The following is a 22,809-nucleotide window of genomic DNA, read 5'->3' as shown; positions in this document are numbered from 1 at the left end:
TTGCTACACACCACGTCATCTCATTGACACTCAGCAGAGAGATGACAGGCTGGGCAGAAGTCAGGCTTTGTTACCTCAGCTGCCACTTTGCGTTGTCAGCTGCCTGTCCCTGCATGTGGCGCAACGGCCACCCGGGACCTCACCACCCTTCCTGCCTGGCCATCGCACCCAGAGGGAGGAGGATGCTGACAGCCCTCAGCAATCGGACAGCCTTTGTCCAGGAAGGGGGTGTTACCCAGCGAGTTGCTTGCTTCAGCTCTGGTTTCAAGAGACTACTGAGAGGACAAAGGTGCTGTGTCTAGTCAGCACTCCTCCTCTTCTTCCTCTTCTGGGATGCACATTCCCAGAGTCTCCCATCTCAACCACTTTCCTTGCAGTAGCTTGTGCTTCTCCGACCCCTCTGTGAGCCCATTCAACTCCATTAATCCTCCCTCAGAACTGCTGATCTTGGACACTAATGCCAACTTTGGGTAACATCTAGAAGTCTGCAGCAAGCAGCAGTCTCTCTCAGACGGATCACTGAAAAAAGGAACTGGGACTCTGTTCCTCTGCAGCACTGGCCCATGCTCTTAACTAGTTCTTCATGTAAGAAAACTCAACACTTACCTTTTCCCCAGGAATGCTAAGGAATAGTCTGTCCCAATTTGCAAGTTTACACTAAAAGTGCTGAATCAGAAAACTAAGATTAAAAAAAAGCCATTGAGGAATCCCCACTTCAATTTAAGTTTTCAACCTTACTTCTTCCTGCTGTGTTAAACTAGAGAGGAGAACAAAACCTGAATATTGCAACATTCCCCCAAGGGAAAGACTCCTGTTTACTCTGTCGGAGGCCATGGCACCACTGTCCACAGACACCGATTTATTTTAACCTGAACTTAAAGGTCATTGTCACCTGTTACATTTCTCTGTCATTGCATCATGTCTGCGGAGGTCAATGAAACATGGGGGCTTCTCTTCAGATACGGTCCCTGCAAGTACGGGGCAGCCGTACTGCTCAGCCTCCTCTAACAGTAAGCAACCTGGAAGGACATTGACTCAACTGGACCTGCAGCAGCTAGATCTACAAGAGTGCCAAAAGTGCAGCCACTCTGTCTCCAGAGGAAACCACCTGGCTGAAGTACCTTGGGGGGAAGAAAGAGGGAGAACTTTGACCTACAATTCTCTGCTCACGCTATAAATATGTCACGTCAATGATCGGGACTGAGTTCCCTGCTAAAACTAGCACAGCAAGTATTTAAATGGATGTCAGACCTGTTTCTGAACAGACCTTTGTGGCTGCTTAGATCATTTCCCAGGTCTTTTGCTCTGTGGAAGGCCCTCCAACTTCATAATCTCTGTTTCCATAGCTTTGGTCTTCTACATACGGAAAGAAATTTCTCTTTTAAAAATACCTCCTTATTTGGGCAAAACCAACAGAAAGAATTGTTTCCTGACTCAAGACACTGGATACACAAAGCTATTTTTCCTTAGACATATGTGACCACTGCTCTAAAATTAGTGACACAGAAACACACCCTTTCGCTGGGAACACTGCTGTAAAAAAAGTGCTCAGGTCACGGCCCGTTGGTTTCTAATACCCTACAAAGCCCTGTACAAAAGGTGGACACAGGCTCCCACTTTGCTGCAGCTTAAAAGCTCTGCTCCAGACCAAGCGGCAGGCTCCCTCCGCAGACAAACCTGCCTGCGGGGGGCAAGGGCACATGCCTTCTCTACGGAAGAAGCTACTTGGAGAGACACCCAAGGTCAGAAGTGGAGTAAGGGCCCCTTTGGAACTCGTCAATATGCAGCTGAGCAACAAAGCTACAAGGATTAAAACCAAGTATCAAATCGCAGAAGTATTTCAAAAGCAAAGGAATTACAGACAGAGCAGATGGAAGGCAGGACTTGAGTCTCTGTGTTTCTGGCACCCACCTGGATGTCCCGGGCTCGCTCGTAAGACTGATAGGCGATTTTCTCCTCCATGCTGGCCAGCTCCTGTTTTAAATTGAGGATCTCGTTCTGGTGGAGCTCAGTCAGGTCATTTAGCTGCTCTTCGAGTCTTTCACATCTAGAAATGATACACATGGTACAGGAGCTTTAATGAGAGGAAGACAGCAAAAGTAACAATCAATCGATGAACATCACAGACTTTTTACTGAAAACTAGCGTGGCTGCCTCAGTCGCCACAAAAGCACGCGTTACGACATAAGGCCCTCTCACTGGGAATTAAGGAAATCCTTTCTACCAGGCAAGGTAATGTTCTCTAGCCTGGGGAAAACCACACAGAGTGGTTAAATGACAACTGACAAGTGATGCACAAAATCAAGGACAGAATCAGAGTAGAGTAAGTTATTCCCCAAACTTTTGTGTAAAGAAAACAGTTCCCTTCTAATACCATAAGCTCATAAGCATTTTCCTCTACACTCAGAACAGTAACAGGCATAAAACTGACACAGAAATGAAAGGTGACTGATGCGTCAGAGAACATGATGGTCCTGTCTGAGCTCTGCGTGTGAGGTCCCATGGATATCTTTGACTTATCTTTTTGTTTACCTCCCATGAATGATCCAACTTAGCTAGCAAAGACCATCATATTTGTTACAAGGAGGGCACAGCAATCATTAACCTGCTTATTTTTCAGTTTGCTACTGGTGAATGGACTGGGAGCAGCCCTGAAGAAGAGGGCTGCCCAAAAAACCTGAGTTACGACAACTCCGAGACAAAGAGTTTTGTTTCTCATTGAGGGAGTTTTAAACTGACTTCAGTGATGGCTCCGCAATGTTATTTTAGCACTTTCAAAACACTTTAGGGATACTTTGCACTTGTATGTAGCACTTCACTTTTGGAATTTCAAGTCCAAATTCACAAGCACCTCATGCCTCAATAAATCAGCCAAAAGGTGAACATGGACAGACAGCTAGGCCACAGTCCAAGGGTTGGGAGCGGGGAGCTGGGCACCATCCACACCAGCCTCCTCCACCATGCTCCTCCCTAGGTTCTCACGCTGGGCTCACTGCAAGCGACACTCTGACAGTAACGAAGGTATGGGAACAGCTATTGTGGCCACTGGGGTTTTTCCACTGACCGTCTACTCATCATAATGGCGTGGAAAAAGCTTACCGTACAGCTCTTTATCATCTGACCCTTGATACTAATAATCGAGAAATTTCTAAGGAATTCAACACAGAGATAATTCCTCGGTTTAATTTCAGTTCCCCTCTGACTCCCTCTGAATTCACACACACACCCACTCCCCAAATGAACGAACAGTATTTATCTATAACAAAGAATTTAATTACAAGTTCTGAAACTAAGACAAAAATCCTGCTTCTGTTTTTTTTTTCCAAGAATTTTTTGGTGTTTCACAAGCTAAATACTCAGAGTCTGTGGGCAAAAGCTAGCCTTTAAAAATAGCCTTGGGGTTTTGTTTTTAATTGAAAAGTCTGAAGAGAACTTTCATTCACATTCCCAATGCAACACTGCTTTAAACTGAGGAGGAGTCAGACATTGCACCACAATTTCCAGCAATGAAACACTTGTGGTCAACCAGCAGCGAGACTAAGACAGGCACCAGCTGACATGGCTCAGCCCAGGAAGGTGCCATGATAGCTGTGCCACCGAGACAGGACACACAAAACTGGCTTCCCAAGAACGACAAGTGCAAACAAGGGAACAGCCGTGTGAAGGCTGGCTAATGAAGGAGCCCAGATAATTAATATTGCCATTTGCTCCCACCCAACTTAAAAAAACCCAACTTGCCCACAACCAAGAAATCACAACTAAACCCACTCTAAGTCCCAAAGGCAGCATCAATTACTTGAAACATATTCTGTTTGCTAATAAATACATTCTGTTTGTTAATAAACCTGCGCTTTCAGAAACTGTGTGTCAGGCAACTGCTGGAATTGGGTTATTTAAAAAAAAAAAAAAAAAAAAAAAGACAAACATCCCCTCCCCAACCTACCCAGACTTATTTTTGAAATGACATTTCTTCCATTCATCTCCTTTCACTCCTTGTCCTGTTAACTACAGTTTAGAAATTTTTTTTTTTTTCCTGCTGTTCTCTACTGGTATTGAAATTGGAAAAGCTAAGGGAGTTCCTGTGACTTACAGTGCCTGAAGCAAGGGTTCTCCTGCTGAAGGACAGTTCGTATTTAACTCAGAGGTATTACAAAAGTAAAAGGCACAGGACGCCTGTCCAGGGTTAAGATTATACTCATGCTTCCCTCTCTAACATACGAGTGCCACTGTCTGTGCAACAGACTCTAAACTTGTCTGTGAATACAGCAGTGCCCTGAACGATCAAATTCCATTTTATTTCAGGTATGGAAAAATTCGTCATTGGAGTCCAAGAATTACTTTTTTACTAGATAATATGTGAAATTTCTCCTTAAAATTACTACCCTCTAGATTAACAAGCTCCAGCACAGAAACTTTCCTGTGTAATAAGACTAGTGACGACCGTCACAAGTCTCTCGGAGATCATCTGAAATGTTCATGTGGAAGGCACCCAGAAAACTGCTGGGGTGCTCAGCTGAAGTGTGAGAGATGGGAACACTTCATTTAAAAAAGCCATGTCAGATTTTTGTGCAATTTCTGAGGCTCACTGATTGGGAATCGGGTAACTGATTTGAACAAGGCTAAGAAACACAATTTGAATGTTTCATTTTTTAAAAAAGCATTATGGCATTTTGAAGTAATAGCTGCAAAATAGACAGCTAATACAGTGTACATAAGGGAGAGACGTGATGAAAAAGACATTTTACCTGCACTCAGTATGTGCTCTGGTGAGTAAAGTAACTGACCAAACTGATCCTAAAAGTACACTGTGTACACCATTTAATACCTCCCTTCAAGCATCTCTCAAGACGGACCTTTTTTTATAGCTATGTCACACAAAATTTCCCCTGATCTTAGTTATTCAAATACATTTTTTATGCTCTGAACACACTGCTTTCAACAGCAGAGTAATAGCTAAAAGCAGTACCTATTTGAAATACACTCCAAGTTCTCTATCTAGACGACACACGGGGGACAGAGCTTGCTCCTGAGGGAGCACGAGCTGCTCTTGGCACCTGCATCGCGCTGTGCTTCCAGCTCCGAACCTCCCCTGGCAGAAGACGACAGCTTTGCAGGGATGTTTCAGCGCTTTCATGGCCAGGGCAGCACCCGCCTGACACAACATGCGCCTTCGCTGCCTGGCCATGCTCCAGAAAGGCCTCTTCAGCCCTTCTCGACCTCAAAGGTTTATCACATTGGATCTGTTTTCAAAAATCATGAGGACAGACTGAAGTCCAACAATTAGACTACAGCCAGAAACAGATAAATGAAAGCACCAGCGTCCAGCATTTTGGCTGACGGATCTCTCCTGACAGGAGCGTGGGAGACCTAAGTGCCCTTTCCAAGGATGCCTGGCTTGGGAAGAAACCCAAACCCTCAGGCTGGCCACACTCCAAATGCGTGAGCTCATGACTTCACCATGTACAAACAGGTTCCTAAAGGGACATGGATGATGAAAATACTCAGCAGGAACTTTATTTCAGTCTCGACAGCACAGAAAGTCCCTGCTCACATCAATAAACAACCACCACCTTCCAACCGATGAGATAAGCAACAGGCTATTTCTGCACCCTCTCCCGGTGCCGGAGAAACACAATGATGGCCAAGGCGCCGCCAGAATCTTCCTTCCGTGATGACTCAGCCCCAGCAGGCAGCGCAGTGCCCCGGGGCCGGCACGTGCTGCCAGCAGGCGGGCAGGGCAGTGCAGCCTGCCCCAGCCTCGCCGAGGCGCCGCCAGGCTAGTCCGGCACCCTGCAGCACCAGGGCGGGAGAACTGGAGCGACTGCACCAGCAAGTCCCTGCCCCAAAGCCAGCTGGTGAACTGGTAGCTACGTGGGTTGACAGGCAAGATCTGGAAGCAAGGAGAGGGAGGGAGGAGATTGAGGAGGTCACGGAAAACCTGCGAGGGGAGCCGTGGCCGATAAGCAGAAACTGCAAGAACACGCAAGGAAAAAAGATCAGAACCTGCAAAAAAGTAGAACGTCTAAGAAAGAGGAAATGGACAAAGATCAGGTGAGAAATTTCATGGCACATGCTTTGTTCCAGCTTCCAGGTGCAACACCAACACTCAGTGTTGCCCTGTGAGCAAAAGCTTCTCCAAAACAGTTTTTTTAAGCTCTAACTGAACTCCGTGCTTGTTTTTGAAAGCTTCCCAGAAATAAAGCAATGAGGTATTTATAGCTTTTAAAACCAGTTATGATTAATCTGAATCCCCAGCCCCCCAGCTTCGAACCACAACCTCCACTCCTATCTTTTAATTTTTTTCTGAAGAGAGCTGAGGAACCAGAGGGGTTCCTAGCCGGAGGAACAGGTACCAGCCCTCTCTGCTTTCAGACAGATCCCATTACCTTCTGGTTCTCAGGGTGATGTTGGCTTTCAACTTCATGATGTTTTAAAATGCAGAAGCTATCAAACAAGCTAGGTTTATACAGTAAGGTATTATTCTCACTGTGATTAACCCACGAGTTCCTTGCGGATCGTGCAGTTACCTGCTCACCTCTGAAAGCCTGCAGAGACAAGGGCATGTAGTGTTGTTTGACTGGTCCTCTTTAAAGGTCACACCTTTAATTAATTTGCATCAATGTTCCAAATGACAGGTCTAAATTACTATCTTTTAAAGCATTTATAAACCAAATACAGATTCTCCCAGAAGCTGTTCACTCCAGGCTGCCTTGGTCAGCGGTCAGGTTCCGGGCTCACCTCAGGGGAGCACTCAGCCAAGGCTAACACCACACGACAGAGATGACGTCATACTGCACTAGCATGAGGACCTACGTGAATCTTGCTAAGTCGTTTCAGCAACCAGCCAGTTTAGCTAACGACATACATCAGTCCCCAAGGTCTCCCATTGTACTTTCAGGCCATTCCTTCAGCTGTACTGTGCCCGCATATAGCATCCCACCATGAATGGCTGCTGCTGTATGCATGAAACAACAACCTACACAGCAACAGACAACGGGACCCCTCTCTACTGGGGAGCGGAAGATCAAACACCGCATCACTTTGTTACGGGACTTTGTGACAATGAGGCACTAGGAACCAAAGTTGCTGTGCTGGGCAGTGGTTTCAGCCAAATCGCTGATTGCTGCAAAGCAGGACTAGGAAGTGGTGCTGGTCTGGCTTTATCTATGCAACCTTCGCAAAGCACACAGAACGCCTGCTGTCTCTACAAGATCCCGGCAGGCTAAGCCTTTTCAAATGTTTTTCCAGTGATGTGGCACCAGCATGTCTGAAGAGCTGTGGGGCAACTCCACGTCGTACTGTGCAAACTGACGCAGCGAGCGGCGCACGGTACTTCAGGAAGCCTGTCCCCACAGCCAGCAGCTCTCCCGGGTTGTGCTTCGCTGCCCGCCCGAAGTGACCAAGGCCGTAAGCAACCTTGTTACAAAAAGCCTGCTGTCCCCCATCAGAACGAGGAGCTGGGCCTCTCTGCATTTGTTATTTGAAGTTTAAAAAGCGCGCTTTAAAGGGCAGCTGGTGACTCTTCCCTCCGGAGCCTTGCAGACGAGCCCTGGCTCCCAGCATGTGACGGGAGGACACAAGGGGTTCTCCTGGACAGCATGGGGGGCAGCCTGCTGAGAGCTCTCCCACCCAGCACAGGAGAGGAAGGGAAAGCGTTCCCTCAGCACCTCTCCACGGGTTGTTCTCCCGGGGGGAGGTGGGGGTAGCCTCAGTGGTGGGGGGAGCTGGCTGCCACACCACACTGCCAGGGTGCCTCCCTGAAGCCACTGTCACCTCTCCCCTGTGACCTGATCAGGGACTGGCAGTACTGCAGCAACTCCTCCACCTTTCCGTTCCTTCCAGCGAGGGGAAGGCTGATGGAGACGTTGGTTATCCACTTCCAGAGCCAGGGGACCTCCATGACAAGAGCACTGCCAACACCCGACATTTAATTTAGCTGCATTTCACTGAACCCTGCCACTGTGGGGCTGAGCGAAGAAGGGAAGGGGATAGCCTAGTTTTGGCACATAGGCAAGATCATGTCTTTTTGGAGAGCCCTAAGAAAGCTGGATGCTTCTTTTTCTGGTAGATATGGATCTGAGCATTGGAGGAGGCAGGGTCAGGATCCTGTCCATATAGTCCCCTGTCTCTTGCCTTGACCCAAACCTTTGCAGGATTTTTGCAGGGCAAAGGACTGTCTGGATAACAGTAACTGCATCAATGTTTTGGGACATCTTTCTAAACCTCTTTGGCTTGATGTTTTAGTCTTGAGAACACTATGAAATAACTTTTTTCCTTGCTATTTCTTTCTCATACAGAAGGGGAGATGATCAGCAAGATAACGATATTTACAAAAGACAAAGCTAGGAGGGCAAAATCCTGAGAAGACCGCATCCAAATCAGGCTGCTGGGAACAGCCTGCTGAGCAGTACTACCCAGGATGCCGGTGCTCTGCAACTCCCAGTGTTTACTACTGAAACAAAGTATGAAAGTACGTACCTGTACCGCTCCTCCTGCAGAGTCTGCATTATTAATGAGTAATCCCTCTGATAGCGAACCTTAAGATCCTCAAACGATTCTTCCAGTCTTGCCTGTGTCTCTCGAATTTCTTGAATCTCATGCAGTATTGCATCAAACCCTGAGCTCTGCATATCCAGAGTGTTTGTTTTGGAGCTAGAAGCTCCCACAGGGCCCCCTGTTGTGCTGTTGGCTCCCACTGAGCCCGACGTGGCACTGGAGCAATCCTCTTCACTGCCATATTTTGGGCTTGACTGGAAGTTCTGAATGACACCTAGACCCTTGCCTCCTGTCCCATCTTCCTGGCCTTCTTCTAAGGAGTCTTTCAGATTAGCAATGTTGTCTGCACTCCCAAACTTGTTCCGTATGAGGGAGGCAATCTCCCGGGGTTTGGAAACCACAGCTCCTGCTGCTGAATGCGTGGCTTGGGAAAAACTGGAAAGCCCACCTTTTACACTGTCTACTACTCCCTCACTGAAGCCAGTGACTTTCGCTCCAACATCTTTCAAACCCTGATGCATATCCCTGAAGACATCCTTTGGCTGCCGAGGGATGCCATTCTGTTCAATCTCCCGCAGCTTTCGATGGTAATGTTCTAGTTTCTTCTGCAGCTGCAAGATGGTCTGGGCTGACTTTTGATTCTTCTTCTCAAACACTTGCTTAATGCGGGCACTCTGTTGCTTGTCTGCATTGTTGGCCAGTTTCAGATACTCTGCCACATTGTCATCACGGGCTGTTTGTTCGATTTTGATCTGCTCAGTCAACTTCAGTATCTTCTGTTGCAGGTGTGTGATAGCCACTTTTGTACGCTGAGGATCTGGGGTCCCATCAACAGAGTCTGCATTGATGCTGCCATCAGTGCTTGAGGCCACTGCACTGGAGGTCTGCGCTAGGCTGCTGACTTCCAGTCGCTCGATCTAGGCAAGGAGAGAGAGAAATATAAGCACTGATCAACAGCTTCACGAATATAAAACCTTTCCTTCCTTGTGCTAACCAACTTGACAAACAGATGCAATTCTGCAAAAACGCACTTTTTTTCACCTGGCCGGGGTACGGTATCGATAAATTGAACTTCATCTAGTACAAGCTGAGAAAAAAGCAAAACCCCTCATACTTAAGCCAATTTAATGGCCTCAAACAACTGAAATTTCAAGCACATCGCAAGACAGGGCACCCAGGTTTGGCAGGCTGAGTTCTCTGAAGTTTTGGTGTAAGGCCAGAAGCTCCATCAGCCGGCAAGTAAAACGACAGAGAAGGTAACTGTGAAACAGCAAAATCCACACAGATCCAGCACCCAGCAAACCCAAGGTATTCCTAGTGCTTCACCTGTCCGTCAGGTGGCGAGCAGTGGTGAACCTTGCCGAGAAACAAGAGATCCGCGAAGGTCTGTGCCTCAGAGGGGAACACGGGGCCGTCAGAGCTCCGGGCCGCGCCGCCGGGCTGCAGCGCCGGCTGGAAGCGACAGCCCCGCGGGCAGGGGCCTCCTCGCGGAAGGCCACAGACGGCCAGGGTCAAAGGACGAGCCCCACTTCCAGCCAAAAAAAGTTAAACGCGATTCCAGCGCAAACGAGCCGCGTCAAATAAGAGCGAGCGCCGACGTTCCTCCCTGGGCTGCCGGGCCGCGGCACGGCGACACCCCCTGCCCGGGACCGGGGGCGCTTCTCACGGCGCGGGTCCCAAGCGCCGAGCCCGCGCAGCCCCGGGTCGGGGCTCGACCTCCGGCCGAGGAGAGCCCGCGGCGCCCCCTCGCCCGCCCGGGGCCCCGCCGCGCCCCGCGGTACCTTGGCCCGGCCCAGCAGCATCGCCCGCTCCCCGCGCGCGGCTCCCGCCGGGCGTCCGCATGGCTGCGCCGCCGCCGCCACCGCCGCGTCCCGCCCGGGCCCGGGCCCGCCCCGCGGCAGAGCGGCCCCGCCCCCGCGGGCCGAGGGAGGCCCTTCGCCGCCCGGCGGCGGGCACAGCCGGGAGGAGCCCCGGGGCGGCGCGGGGAGGCGGGACGGGGCCGGGACCCGCCGGCCCCCGGCAGCGCAGCGGCTCCCGCAGCGCGGGGCCTCCCTGCTCCGTCCGTCCCGCGGCGCAGCTCTCCAGGCCCGGCCGCTGGCGCTACCGAGGCCCGGCGCTGCTCTGCAGGGCAGGCCCAGGCGCCGTTCCACACCCCCGCCGCTCGCGTTTTCAGAAAAGGAGCCTGCTTGAATTGATTTTAAACCCAGCAAACCCAAACCCACGCTCCGGCCTCTGCAGCGGCAGGAACCAGCCCCATAACGCGCCGATGAACCAGCCGCGGTTCGTGCCCCGAGCTCCGAGCGGACCCGCTGCACAGTCCCACCGCAGTGCTGCTCCTCCCTGGAGCCAGCAGCTCGATCGAAACACGGGGCAGCAGCCCAGATTACTTTATTTGAACAACCACCAGCTCCCAGCGTGCACCCCAAATGCGGAAGGCATTTCCGTATTTGACCTGTGAACATATACTTTACAAAACAAAAAATGCTATTAGAGTTAGTTGTGTCCCTCTCTCTAGTTTTAATATTCTACATTTAATGTAACGAAATTAAGGCCCTGCAGTAGCTGAGCAGTGCTCCCGTGTGCTGCAGCAACCCCAGCTGGCACCCAGCAGGGTCAGCAAGGCTCCGTCCCAGCAGCTTTAAGCTGAGGTGCTCTGTTTGCCATCACATCAATAGGAGAAGTGGTTAGACAGACAGAAAACTCAACCTATTTATCCTCTAGAGGAGTTCAGGTGCTGAAACCACAGAATATCAGTTTTCCGTCTGCAGTGAATGCAGAAATATCACCTGCTCTCTTAGGTGGGTTTACTTGTAGAAACCTTGGATCTCTGGATAGATTAGTGGAAAGTTAGTGCTGAGCATGCCTGTTAATCAGCAGGACCAACAACATGCATGACATTAGTACTGTCCAGAGAACACACCGTCTCTGAGATCTAGGGACACATGTATCTCCACGTAGTACATATCTGGTGAGGTACCTCGTCTTGGAATTTGTAATTTCATTAAAATTTTCCTAGGACTGTCACTGATTTATTTCTTCCTACGGTCTAGAAGGAAACAAAGACCCTGCATGCACAGGGCATGCCTGACCTAGAGAGCGGTCACCAGCTCCCTGTGGCGCAACTGCTTCGGACGTTACGCAGCTCCACCTACTGCTTTGCCAACCTGCCCTAATCCGTAAAGCAGCACAGCGTGGACTTCTCTATTCAGCACACCGATACAATCTCATTACTCTTCTTAATTGCCTTACAAAACAAGCTGGCTTCTCAGAAATAACCCTGTCAATCCGTTTGTAACGATCTGTACCTGCTCCAGAGGAAGGACATTTTAGTGCTAAAGGCAGATGAAAAAAAGGAAGATCCACAAATTCCACGCAAATTTTTCAGAAAGTAATTTGCAGTAACTCCCTCTCCTCCACACCCCACACTCCCCAAGTACTTTTGTACTGGGCAGTGGTAAACGTGAGCACAAGTGGGCTGACCCAGCGTCCCAGAACCAAACAACTGTTGATCATGTCGGGCTGTCAGCTCTTCCACAGCACTGATTCACTCTGAGCTGAAATTTGCACATTTCAGTGTCATAGAACTAATGGGACTTCACCACTACTTTGCAATAAAGAGTTTCTATTGGCTTAATTTATTCCCAGTTGGGTCTAATTAGAGAGCGTGTGTGTGTATATAGTCACTGTAGCTTACACTAAGAGTACGCTCTTCCTCTCAGACAAGAGTTTTGAGAGAGAAAAAAATTGTAGAAACCTCCTCCCAGCCCCGCCCCACCCTGCCCCCTTTAAAGTTCACTGACTTCGGCATTATCTCCTCAGGTTATCTTCCTATACCTGTGACAGAAAATAAACCAGAACAGCTATAGTAGAATAAACCACGTTGGGATAATTACAATTACCAGCTATGTAGATACTATTCTGGAATAACAAGAAGGGGTTTTTCCAATTAAAAAGCAAAGGGCTGTACAAAGTGCTATTCTGGAACAGAACTGAGATGATTTAAGTACTTTCTTCGTATTGACAAGGCTTTAGAGAGGGAAGACTCAGCACAAACTGGGTGCTGAGGGGAATGCTGGTGACATATCACTGATTTAAGATGACTGGCAAACTGTCCTGAAACGATGCTGGTAAATGAAATACTGTAACTGTCAATGTTTCCATAAAAATAAGGATTACAATTCAATTAGTCTGTCTCCCTCGCTATACAATTTTCCAGTATATTGACTCAGTCCAGATAGAGTGGGCCTGCGTGACCTCCCACCAGGCAGTATACTGAAAACTGCTTTGGCATTATGCCATGAACCGAATGAAATCACGTGAGGACCTTACGCTTTCTGCCCCGCAAGATCTTACCAAATTCCTCGCACTTGCAGCACTGTCAGGCTTTCCCTCCTGTAAGAGCTGTTCTATGCATGTATTCTGCAACACACCGCCCAAAAAGAACCTATGATTTCGCCTTTTGGCATCGCTGAAGACTAAACACAACAGTTCCTTTCAAGGTGTTTTACCCTTCTTTTAAAGCTCCTTCAGTAAAGGCCACAGAGTCCTGCACCAAGACGACTGATGGCATTTTTTAAGAAGCAGTGCAGCTGCCTTAAGCAAACAGCAGAACTCAGACCGAGCCCGCTGGAAGGAGAGTGCTCAGCTCCTGCTTCCTCCTCCCTTACGGGAGCTTTGAAAATGGGACTGAAAAGCGTCATGTTACTTGGAATAAAAATATATAGGGCAAGGTGAGACAGGGGAGCTGGGAACGGCGCCTCAGACCCGGGTTCGTCACACCTCCCGGTGATCCAGCACCCCGAGGGGGAAACTAATCACGAAAAAATTCAGAACTCGTTTTGTTTCCTTTTCCCCACTGTGCTGAAGGCAGGACAACGACACAGCAGAAAAATCCGGGAGACTCACAGAGCGCAGGTTTTAGACTTCCCGGGTTGGAAACAGCCCCCATTAACAGCACTGTTAGTGTGCATAATTCTCAAGTTTAAATTTTCGTGTTTCCATCCCAACATGTTCTTGGCAATATTTATTATTTTGAGGAGCCAAAGGAGGCTTAAGGAGAATACCTTTAACTGCTTTCACGCAGTGGTGTCTGAAACACTAGTACCCAAACATCTGTTCAACAAACCACATGTCACATGAAGCAGAATCATCTTTTGGATGCTGCTGCAGTTTCCACTGAATTAGTAACATCCCCAAATTCAGGGTAGTTCCACAAGCCCTGCACTTCAAGAAGAGCTGTCTATTAAAGAGGTATGAAACAGAGAGCCTGACAACCCATGGCTATAGGAAAATCACAACTCTTGGTACAGAGACACAGCTGTTGACCTCAGTGTCTTGTAATTACACTGCAATTTCTCATTTGGCCCTGCATTTTTCCTCATTTCTCTCTACTTCAGCGTCCGTACAATGCAAAAAAATGTACGAAGGCCATCAGTATAGATCTGCATTAAACCATCTAAATGCGTGTTTTTAGGAAGCCATGCACAGCATCCCTGTGAGGTATAACAAAGACATACTTAATTACTACGAGGTACCTTCAGCATACTCAATTAAATGCATCATCAGCCAAAATCACCTCCCCGCATGACACTCGCAGCACATGACTCTGAACATCTGAGTCAAGGTGGTATCAACCCTACTGCCCTGTGAGTAGACAGCCAGTAGTTTCCCTACAGGATCTGACAAAGACATAGCATATTGCAGAATTTATCATGGGCACAAAAGTAAACAAAAGAAGTAATACAAATTACTCTGCCTGACCCACCTGGGTGATGCAATAAGCCATTTATTACCTATGGCGGAGACAGCTTTTTCTAATGCTTTGCCTTTTAAAGGATGTTACAGAATCACAGACCAGTTGAGGGCGGAAGGGACCTTTGAACATCACCTGGTCCAACCCACCTGCTCAAGCAGTGCCACCAAGGGCCAGCTGTCCAGGGGCTTTCAAGTATCTCCAAGAACAAAGATTCCACGCCCACATACTACATTTGTGGCTATGTCTGTAAGAAAAACTTGGGCCTGGAACCCTTTTCGTCTGTCCACTGCAACACTGCCACGCATTTGATACTACCAACTCTTTGGTTCGCTATTTATTTCAAATTGCATGTTTATATCATTGCAAATCCTGTGTAATGGCACATGTAAGGGAGAAGATTTCTGTCCATTCACCTCTTGATTAAATATAGCCAGAAGACCCAAATACTGCTGCACTGAACCATCCCTAGAAACACAACCGTCCACTCGGGTGTGGATTCATTTAAGAATCCACCTTCCCTCAGCAAGTGCCCAGCGCACATACATGCTCCTGCACCATGTAACATCTGTCTTGGCTTTACTGCCAAGAAGAATATACAAGAAAAACAAAGAACAGGTCTGCTGTGATTCCTCACGACACACTGTGCAGTTATCCTGCAATATTTTATTGGCCAATTGAATCTTCAAAAACTATAGCAGCTTTGCATTTTAACAGGCTTCCATCTACTCACCCACAGAAACTGCTGGCCATCATTGCCAGCAACCGTTTTGAGCTACCCCTATTAGGCTCCTAAATCCAAATAAAAACGAAAACTGGCTAAGGAAAGCATACAAACAGATGGACAGCTCAAGGAAGTCTTGCTGTGTATTTTTCATAGTACAGCTCATTGGTTACATTATAATTTGGGCTTCCAAAAGAGAGATGAACAGCCTTTGCCTGTGGGCAATTAACCCTCAAAATGCTGGGAAGATCATCCTGGTTATGGAAAAAACCCACTGTGAGAGAAAAAAAATTAAAAATTATCCCGAAAAAAAAATACAAGAAAAAACTCCAATACAATCCCTTTGCCTGCCTAAGATAACAGCTAGAGCAGGGAACCAGCATTGGTGACGCTGAGAGGAAATGGCTTCACACCTTACTCACAGTAGGTGAACAATCACAAGCGATGATTCCTGCAACACGTGTGCGCTCACGTTATATCTGCCAACCCGGAGCCATGCACGTGGATCCCAGCATTCCCGCACCGCCAGCACATCCTCACGCTGCAGAAAGGGGAAGAGACGGCAGGCACCCAACAAGGGACGGAAGAGCTACTCGGCAACCACAACAGAGCCACGGCCCAATACGCTCGAGAGACTCGGACACGATTTAGCATCCCCGTTCTTTGGCAGGGGGTGCCAAGACGCTGCCTAACTTTGCACTGGCACAGCAGCAGGACAGAAAGAATAGCTCCTGGCACGGCCGAGGTATGGGCTGGCCTGGGGACCGACCCAGCGATAAGGAACCAGGAGTCTCAGTAAGTTCCCAAACCTGGTTCCCCACAAGGCTGCACATGCTGTGTACCAGCAGGACTGCAGGAACACCATAGCAGGGAAAAGTGACCTGGGACTGCTGAAGTTGGTGATGGTGCCAAAAGAAACATACACCAACCTATGGCCCAAAGCACACTCACAAACCCTCACCCGCAACTTGACAGCTGGTAGGCAGCTGCAGCACGACTCTCCCATGGCCTTGTCACCTAATTCACTATGAAATGGAGACGTGACTTCATATGCTGCTTCTAGTGTCAGAAATAGAGTTCAGCTACAAAGCAACCAGCCGTATTTTCCTCCTGTCAGCAGCAGAAATCCCCAAAGGAGACCAATGTTTCAACTTCATCAGTCGCAGGGGGTGGGGGCAACGGCAGAAGATGCTGCTGCCACATGACATCGTACTTGCTGTATCAGAAGACAGCACGCGGCATCCGTCACAACCTACGTAACCTGTTCCACAGGGGAGCTCGGGAAAGTCTCTGTTGGAACAGCCCCATCGCTGGCCATGGCGTTTCCTGCAGCACAGGCTTCCAGCGCAGCAGGGCTTGGCGGGCTCTACACCTTCCCCATTCGTGTCTTCCCGCCCGGGGCGCCACGCCACCACGCCTCGCAGGGAGCAAACGCCATCCCCCACTAACTGGCTAAGGGGTCACCCAAGCGGCAGAGCTGACTTGCAGCTTTCCCACCTGCAGTTCACACACACGCACCCCCGACTGCCCATCAGGAGCGGTGGGCTGAGGCAAAGAACATTACACAAGCTGTTCGCTCGAAGGGACGGAGACACACCAGACCAGGCACCAGCTCTGCCTGCAAGTATTTATTTAAACCCTAGAGACTGAAGGGGACTGACACGACACGGTGTTAACGTCTCCCTGACGATGATGTCTATGGCCCCGCTAGTTCTTAAAAACCCACTTACCACCTTACCTTCTTGACGTCAAACTTCTGAAATCTTGAGAAAAGATACTTTTGAACGCAAAAGAGTAAGGCTTGGTGGTCCCATTCAGTAATGATTTTCCAAAGCTACAGACTAGACAAGAAGAAAATCAGCGGTGCTGGCTGAATAAACAGGGAGGTAACACTAACATTATCAGTAAGGCAAGTCCAAGGGAACAAACACAACAACCTGAATGGAAAAATAAGAACGAACCGAATTATACACAAGGGCTTGAAGGAACTTGCTTTTTGAGGTGAAAAAGGATGACACAGCAAAAGATACGGCCAAAATAACATTCATGGATGTTTATTTTAGCAGCTGCAGATTTTTAATCAAAGAGGGACTGCCAATCAGGCCAGAAGTTACAACAATAATGATAGGAAATGAGGTAAAGCTGAACAAAAATTAAGTAGAGGAACTAGGAGGAGAGGGTGGGTCTCGAAACAAGTTTATACAAGCTTTTATCAAAAAGCAACTACGTAAAATGACAGGGTTTTTTGCAGGCGTTTTTGTTGGTGGCAGGTTTTTTTTTAACTCATTCTGTTTTCCCCAGTATAACGAAACCACATCTTATCACCTCAGAGACAAAATTATTGGTAACACTTCCCAAAGAGTAGTTTGGGTTGTTTTTTTTAATGCTTCAAGCTGCTATCTAATAAATACAGATTATTATTGCATCTTACATATTCATTTATAAAGAACAGAGTTAATTTTCAGATTGCAAGTTAAATTTGACTTGCAAAGCAACAGAGCAAACTGGGCCTGGAGTCTGGGAGAACAAACGTCTCTGCGTGATCACTCTGCACAGAACAGCCACATGCGAGATCAAGGATTCCCCCCCGTCCCCCTTTTTCAGAAGATGTTTCTCTGTTGATGTCTAACACAAGAGTCACCTCCACGCATTTAGTCTAAAGGGCTACTGTACATGAGCATAGCAACTGGACTTCTACACTTACTTCACTTCTTTTTATTTACTTTCAATTGTAGTATTTTCTGCACGTACAACACAGAGCGTGACTGTGACTAAAATTCATCCTGGAAGCAGTCGATCCTATCAAGAGTTTATACAAAAAGACAAGTATTTCAAAACAGCAGGATTCATGTTTCCTGTGAACATATTTCTTTGCCATTCCTGTACAGCGTTTCTTGACATATTGTGCTCTTATTTAAAGCCTTTCTAATATGACATACACACAGTACATCAGCTAGTATCACACTTGCCAGAAAGCTATGCAACAGACCTGGCTTCAGATGCCTTGCCTGTTCAAACGTAGCTTGTTGCTCAGCTCCAAGTGATGCAGGGTGCTCCTGCATTAGCACCAGCTAAATCTGTAAGATTGCTCCAAGTGGCAAACTTAGCTTGTGAAGGGCAAGGAGAAGCAATGTAGGCAAGGGCAGTCACTACAGCACAAGAACACCCACACTCCCTGGGGCTGCAGATGCATGGCACATGTGCCTTCAGCAACCTGGAAGAACACGCTAAAGCAATGAGATATCAAAGAGAAAGGTGCATCCAAGGGATGACAAATACCTAGCAGAGTAAGGCAACAGGATACTTGTCTAGAAATCCACAGGAAACACTGAATTAACGAAATACTGAAATCACTACATTGCTTTCAGCATTCTTGTAAAAACCGAGACGCCTCAAACAGAACTCCACCTAGAGACAAATCTTCCTGCAGGAGCATCTCTACAATGCAAGGCGAAAAGCTTCTCTGGCAGCAGAGCCACCATGGCTGATCTAGAGAGCACAGAACACGGTATCCCATGCTCCCCACTTCCCCCTCCAGCTCTCAAGAGGTGATGTATTAGCCTGACGTTACACGTGCTAAGATGCAAAGTACACAGCTCTATCAACCTGGAATGTCAAATATAAATAAACTCCTCCTTCCTTCCTGCTCTCTACCTCAGCAGTCTGTATCACTTCAACTCTGCATTTCCAACAGAGCTGTTCCCAAGAGCCACCTGTGTGTCACTTATTATGGAGACTGCTGAACGCAGGGAGAAAAGGTACATGTCCCAGTACAGGAGATCCAGATCTTCCCAAAGGAAAATAATGAGTCTATTAAATAAATGTGATTAGACATACATGCTTCAAACACAACAGTAACACTACGCCATTTCTCAACCATGTCTTCTGCAGATGATAACAAACCCTAGGCGAACACTCATCTACAGCAGAGGCAAACGGAAAAACAAAAGTCTGGATCCAGTGTTTCCTTTTTCCCCAAACACCAGAGCCACAATGACAGGAGAGTTAACTGCGACGACCTGAAGAGAAGTATCTTGTATTTTGCACTGAAGATCAGAGTGCCAAAGCACTTACTGTCTCTCTTCATCTCTTCAATAACTAATAAATGGGGGGAGCAGGGGAATACAGCTTACTGTTGACTCAGACTTGAAAAAGGGCAACGCCTAGCTATACAGCGAAATGAAACCAAAGAAAAGTACGTGTTCATTTCTGAAGGTCACCGACTCCATGGGAAGCAGTATGCTCTTACTCTTTTTTTTTTTTTTTTAACCTGGGGGGAAAAAAAAAAAAAAAAAAGAAAAGATTCTGCAGTTTGTTTACTACTTCCTGAAAATACATTTTGCACAGCTGAAATGGCAAAACAAGACGTCACATTTAAAAAGCTACCCATCCAAACATCTCTCTCTGACATCGGGCTGCATTTACTAGCCCATTCTTTCAACCTTTCATCATTCACAGCATCATACAAGACAAACCCCAAAACAACAGAAACCCCCAATAAGTAGCACCGCATTCGATCTTGTTTATAGATTGCAACACTCACTCAGACAGAAGGCTTTTTCATCATTCCTAGCTTCCGAAGTGAAGAAAAGCTATATAAAAAAACCACCACAGAAATTCAACAGCAGTGCCTGGAGGAAAATGCAGCATTTCAAAGGCTGATGCCACAAAAAGAGGTCAAGCTCTACCGGAGATTTAAATAAAACAGCCAAATAAGATGAAGCTAACACTGCTCCAGTGACGCTCCACCACCTTCTCACCTTCACTGGCTGACAGAAGTCCCTTTCACAGCACACGCAGGTACAGCAGCACCACATCAACACCAGCGCGTGGCCATCTGCAGCCCCGGCCCAGGGCTGGGTCCCACTCGGCAGCCGCCCGTGCTGCCTACCCGGCTCCGTCCATCTGCCAGGCTGCGCGGGCTCCGGGCACCCGCGGGACAAACACAGCGCTTCTGCCAAAACCAGCATCGCTGTGTGCTGAGTGCCGGCGCGGCTGGTGCAAACCAACAATCCCGCACAGGGCTTGCAGGCGGCTGCACACCTCTCCTGCAGCTGGGAGCATCTGCTTCAGCTGCAGAAAAGGGCCAGGGCTGCGAGATTTAAAGCTATACAGCTTCCCAGTCTGTGTTCAACACAAGGCACTATTTTTAAAACTCCAGCTTTCGGCCAAAAAACCTGTACGGGATAACAGATAGACAAATGGGGAGCAAATCGATAGAATCAAGGTGACATATGCGTTCCCCAGCACACACAGAACAAGGCAGCAAGATTCAAGGAGAATTAAAACCAGATATTCAAAGATGCACAGCAGGACAGAAGCCCACCTATACACTACATGCTCTATTTACAGCACCACTGAAACACCGCTATTTAAAAAAATCACTAAATAAAATTTTCGGTAGACTAATGTGATCTCCTGGAAGGCTGAACTCTAATTAGAAAGTAATTGTCAGAGAAGGACTCAGGTACAAAACAGAGCCAGCAACAGCATTTTAACCACAGCTGTCACTGGTGCAAGAAGAAACCACCAACTCCTAACCACTACCGTCGACCTCCCTGTCAGAGAGAAGGTGTTTTACTGCCACATTTGGAAGGTGTAAAGCGAAGGCTTGCCACCCTGCTTGGGACAGCTCTGACCCACACCACCTTATGCCACCAAGCCCTACTCCTTTGGACTCACTTTTAGAAAGTCACCCTCGCCTCATGGCTGCTTCTCCCCTTGTTGTTCTCTGTCTCACTGGTGTTTCCTGTCTGTAGCAAATACTATTATTCACCTAGGACAGAGATAGATGATCACAAAGCCAAGCCATACATAATCTAAGCTGAAGATCTTCAGAACCATTAATTGATAGTGCTTCCAATGCTAAAATACCAGGAACGCCAAAACCGACAGAATGAAGTGGGCTTTTAGAAGTTTCCTACTGCGTTAGTCATGCAGCACGTCTGCAGCCAGCGTGGATACAAGGACATAACTTTCTGTGTTTTGGTTCTGTCTGTCCCTTCAAGCCAGATGACTCTTAGAGGCTCTGACAGACACGACAGTGGTTGGGTTTCATAGGTTTGGGTTTTTTTTTATCAGTCTCTTAACTTGCAGTAATGCACAGATAACATGAAGAAATTCTTCACTGAAATGTTAATTAATAAAATATAAATTTCTGCAGTGTAACAGAGGAGAAAACTCTTGACAGACTTTAAAGATGGGCAACATGGAAAAAATATTAGTAAGAGCAAAATTAATTCTTCATTAGGAAAAAAGAGAAAAAAAGAGGAATTAAAACCTGAAAATGTGTTCTGCAGGAACCAGGGTTAGAGGAAAAACAGCCAAAAACCCCATTGTCTTACATTATACTGATATGTCAGATGGCGTTTCTGGAAAAGCATTATGATGAAAAAGCAAGTATATTGTAAGGGGCATTTAGAACAGGAACTGAGAATGAAAACACTGCACAGAAAAAGAACAATAAAAGTCTGATTCATGCAGAAGACAAGCCATGTTGGTGTGGAGATTAAGATACATTCACAAAAGCATTTTGTGATCTAGAGAACGGGGATGAAGGGAAGGTAAAAAGGAAGGTGGCCATCCAAACAGTACGTGGTGCAATTCTGCAACTGGGCTGCACACAGTCACCGAGCTGTAGCACGTCGCACCAGTCCCTGGTACAGACCCACATGCTGCAGCGGGGAGTTTACTGTTGTTTTGCCTAGCACAAACACGCAGCAACAAGTACCAGCGTTGCTGCACCAGTAACGGCTGCTCCTGATCCCGTTCAGTAACGCGCTGCTACAACCTACGCTGCCTCAAAGCCATTCCTTGTTCAGCAGGTCTCTGGGTTAGAGATCCCAGGAAGCACCACTGTGGTAACTGAAGCAGAAACCTGCACAGAGCATGAACGGAAACGAAAACAACGTAACTTCCTGTATTACCATATATTCAAAACTGCAATGTAGTTGATTGAATGATTGCAAAATGACTGCAAAACCCAGAAATTACAGGAAATCTTAATTCAACTGACATTTATATTACCATTTCTGGGTGGGTATTCTCAGGGTTAAATGGCAAGAAGGTCTCTAAAAACTGATTACTTCATGGGAATACTAAATGCTTAGTTCCTCTGACCATGACAGCATTGCTCTAACAAATAGCCCACAGAATTCAATCTAGCAAAGTGTTGTAAAGAAGGCTTTTAAAAAGAAATGTTGGTATTAGTCACTGATCCATACCAAGTAAGGAACCCACCCCACATCTGCAAAATCTTTTAAATCAGCCAGCCATCTAGGGTACGCAGAAGTTTGACAACAATGCACTGCGCTGCATTGCGCAATGCTGCACGTCTGCCAGGTAACTTCTGACTTATCGGCTGTGCTCCAGACCAACCAGAAGCAAGAACCAGGCCAAAAGGCATCCACCCTGTTGCAAGAGTCTAGTGAGAAATCTCCGCTAAAAAAAAACGTCCAGGCTAAATACAGAAACTGAAACAACTTCTATACTTGTGCAAGTTCAGGGCACACACTAGATTTGGAATCGCAATCTAACACAATGACAAGAATTTTATTTTTTTTTAAAAAAGAGGTCACAATTCACTTTTTCAAGGAACTCTTCTACATTCTTATGACAGATCTCACTATCAAAACCCAATATATCTGCTGAGAAACCTTCAGATTTTTACCACCTTTTATCTATTAATGATAGTAGATCACATCATACAGAGGTGAAAGGAAGGGAGGTGAAATGTCTTCTACAGAATATCATTAGCCTTATTTAGGAAGCAGTTTAGCTTGAGCCACAGCAATTTTACCACTATTCAGAAAGATCATTTCACTGTATAGCACTACAA

The 22,809-nt window shown here is 47.2% G+C and overlaps 1 protein-coding gene across 2 annotated transcripts in view; it reads right to left on the bottom strand.

The window, feature by feature from the left end:
• The window catches only part of TMCC1 (transmembrane and coiled-coil domain family 1), an 84,439-nt gene that overhangs the window by 1,362 nt on the left and 60,268 nt on the right, over positions 1-22,809 (bottom strand). For both annotated transcript variants that reach the window (XM_086469685.1, XM_086469686.1), the window contains 2 exons: positions 8,479-9,413; positions 1,912-2,047 (listed from right to left, as the gene is read on the bottom strand). In XM_086469685.1, the coding sequence (XP_086325811.1) occupies positions 1,912-2,047; positions 8,479-9,413 (1,071 nt within the window). The remainder of the gene's footprint in view (positions 1-1,911; positions 2,048-8,478; positions 9,414-22,809) is intronic.

This window comes from Leptosomus discolor, chromosome 9, assembly GCF_034619465.1.
Source record: "Leptosomus discolor isolate bLepDis1 chromosome 9, bLepDis1.hap2, whole genome shotgun sequence".
NCBI classification, from domain to species: domain Eukaryota; kingdom Metazoa; phylum Chordata; class Aves; order Leptosomiformes; family Leptosomidae; genus Leptosomus; species Leptosomus discolor.
Note: the sequence above shows the minus strand (reverse complement) of the source record. Positions and strands in the feature narration are given on the sequence as shown.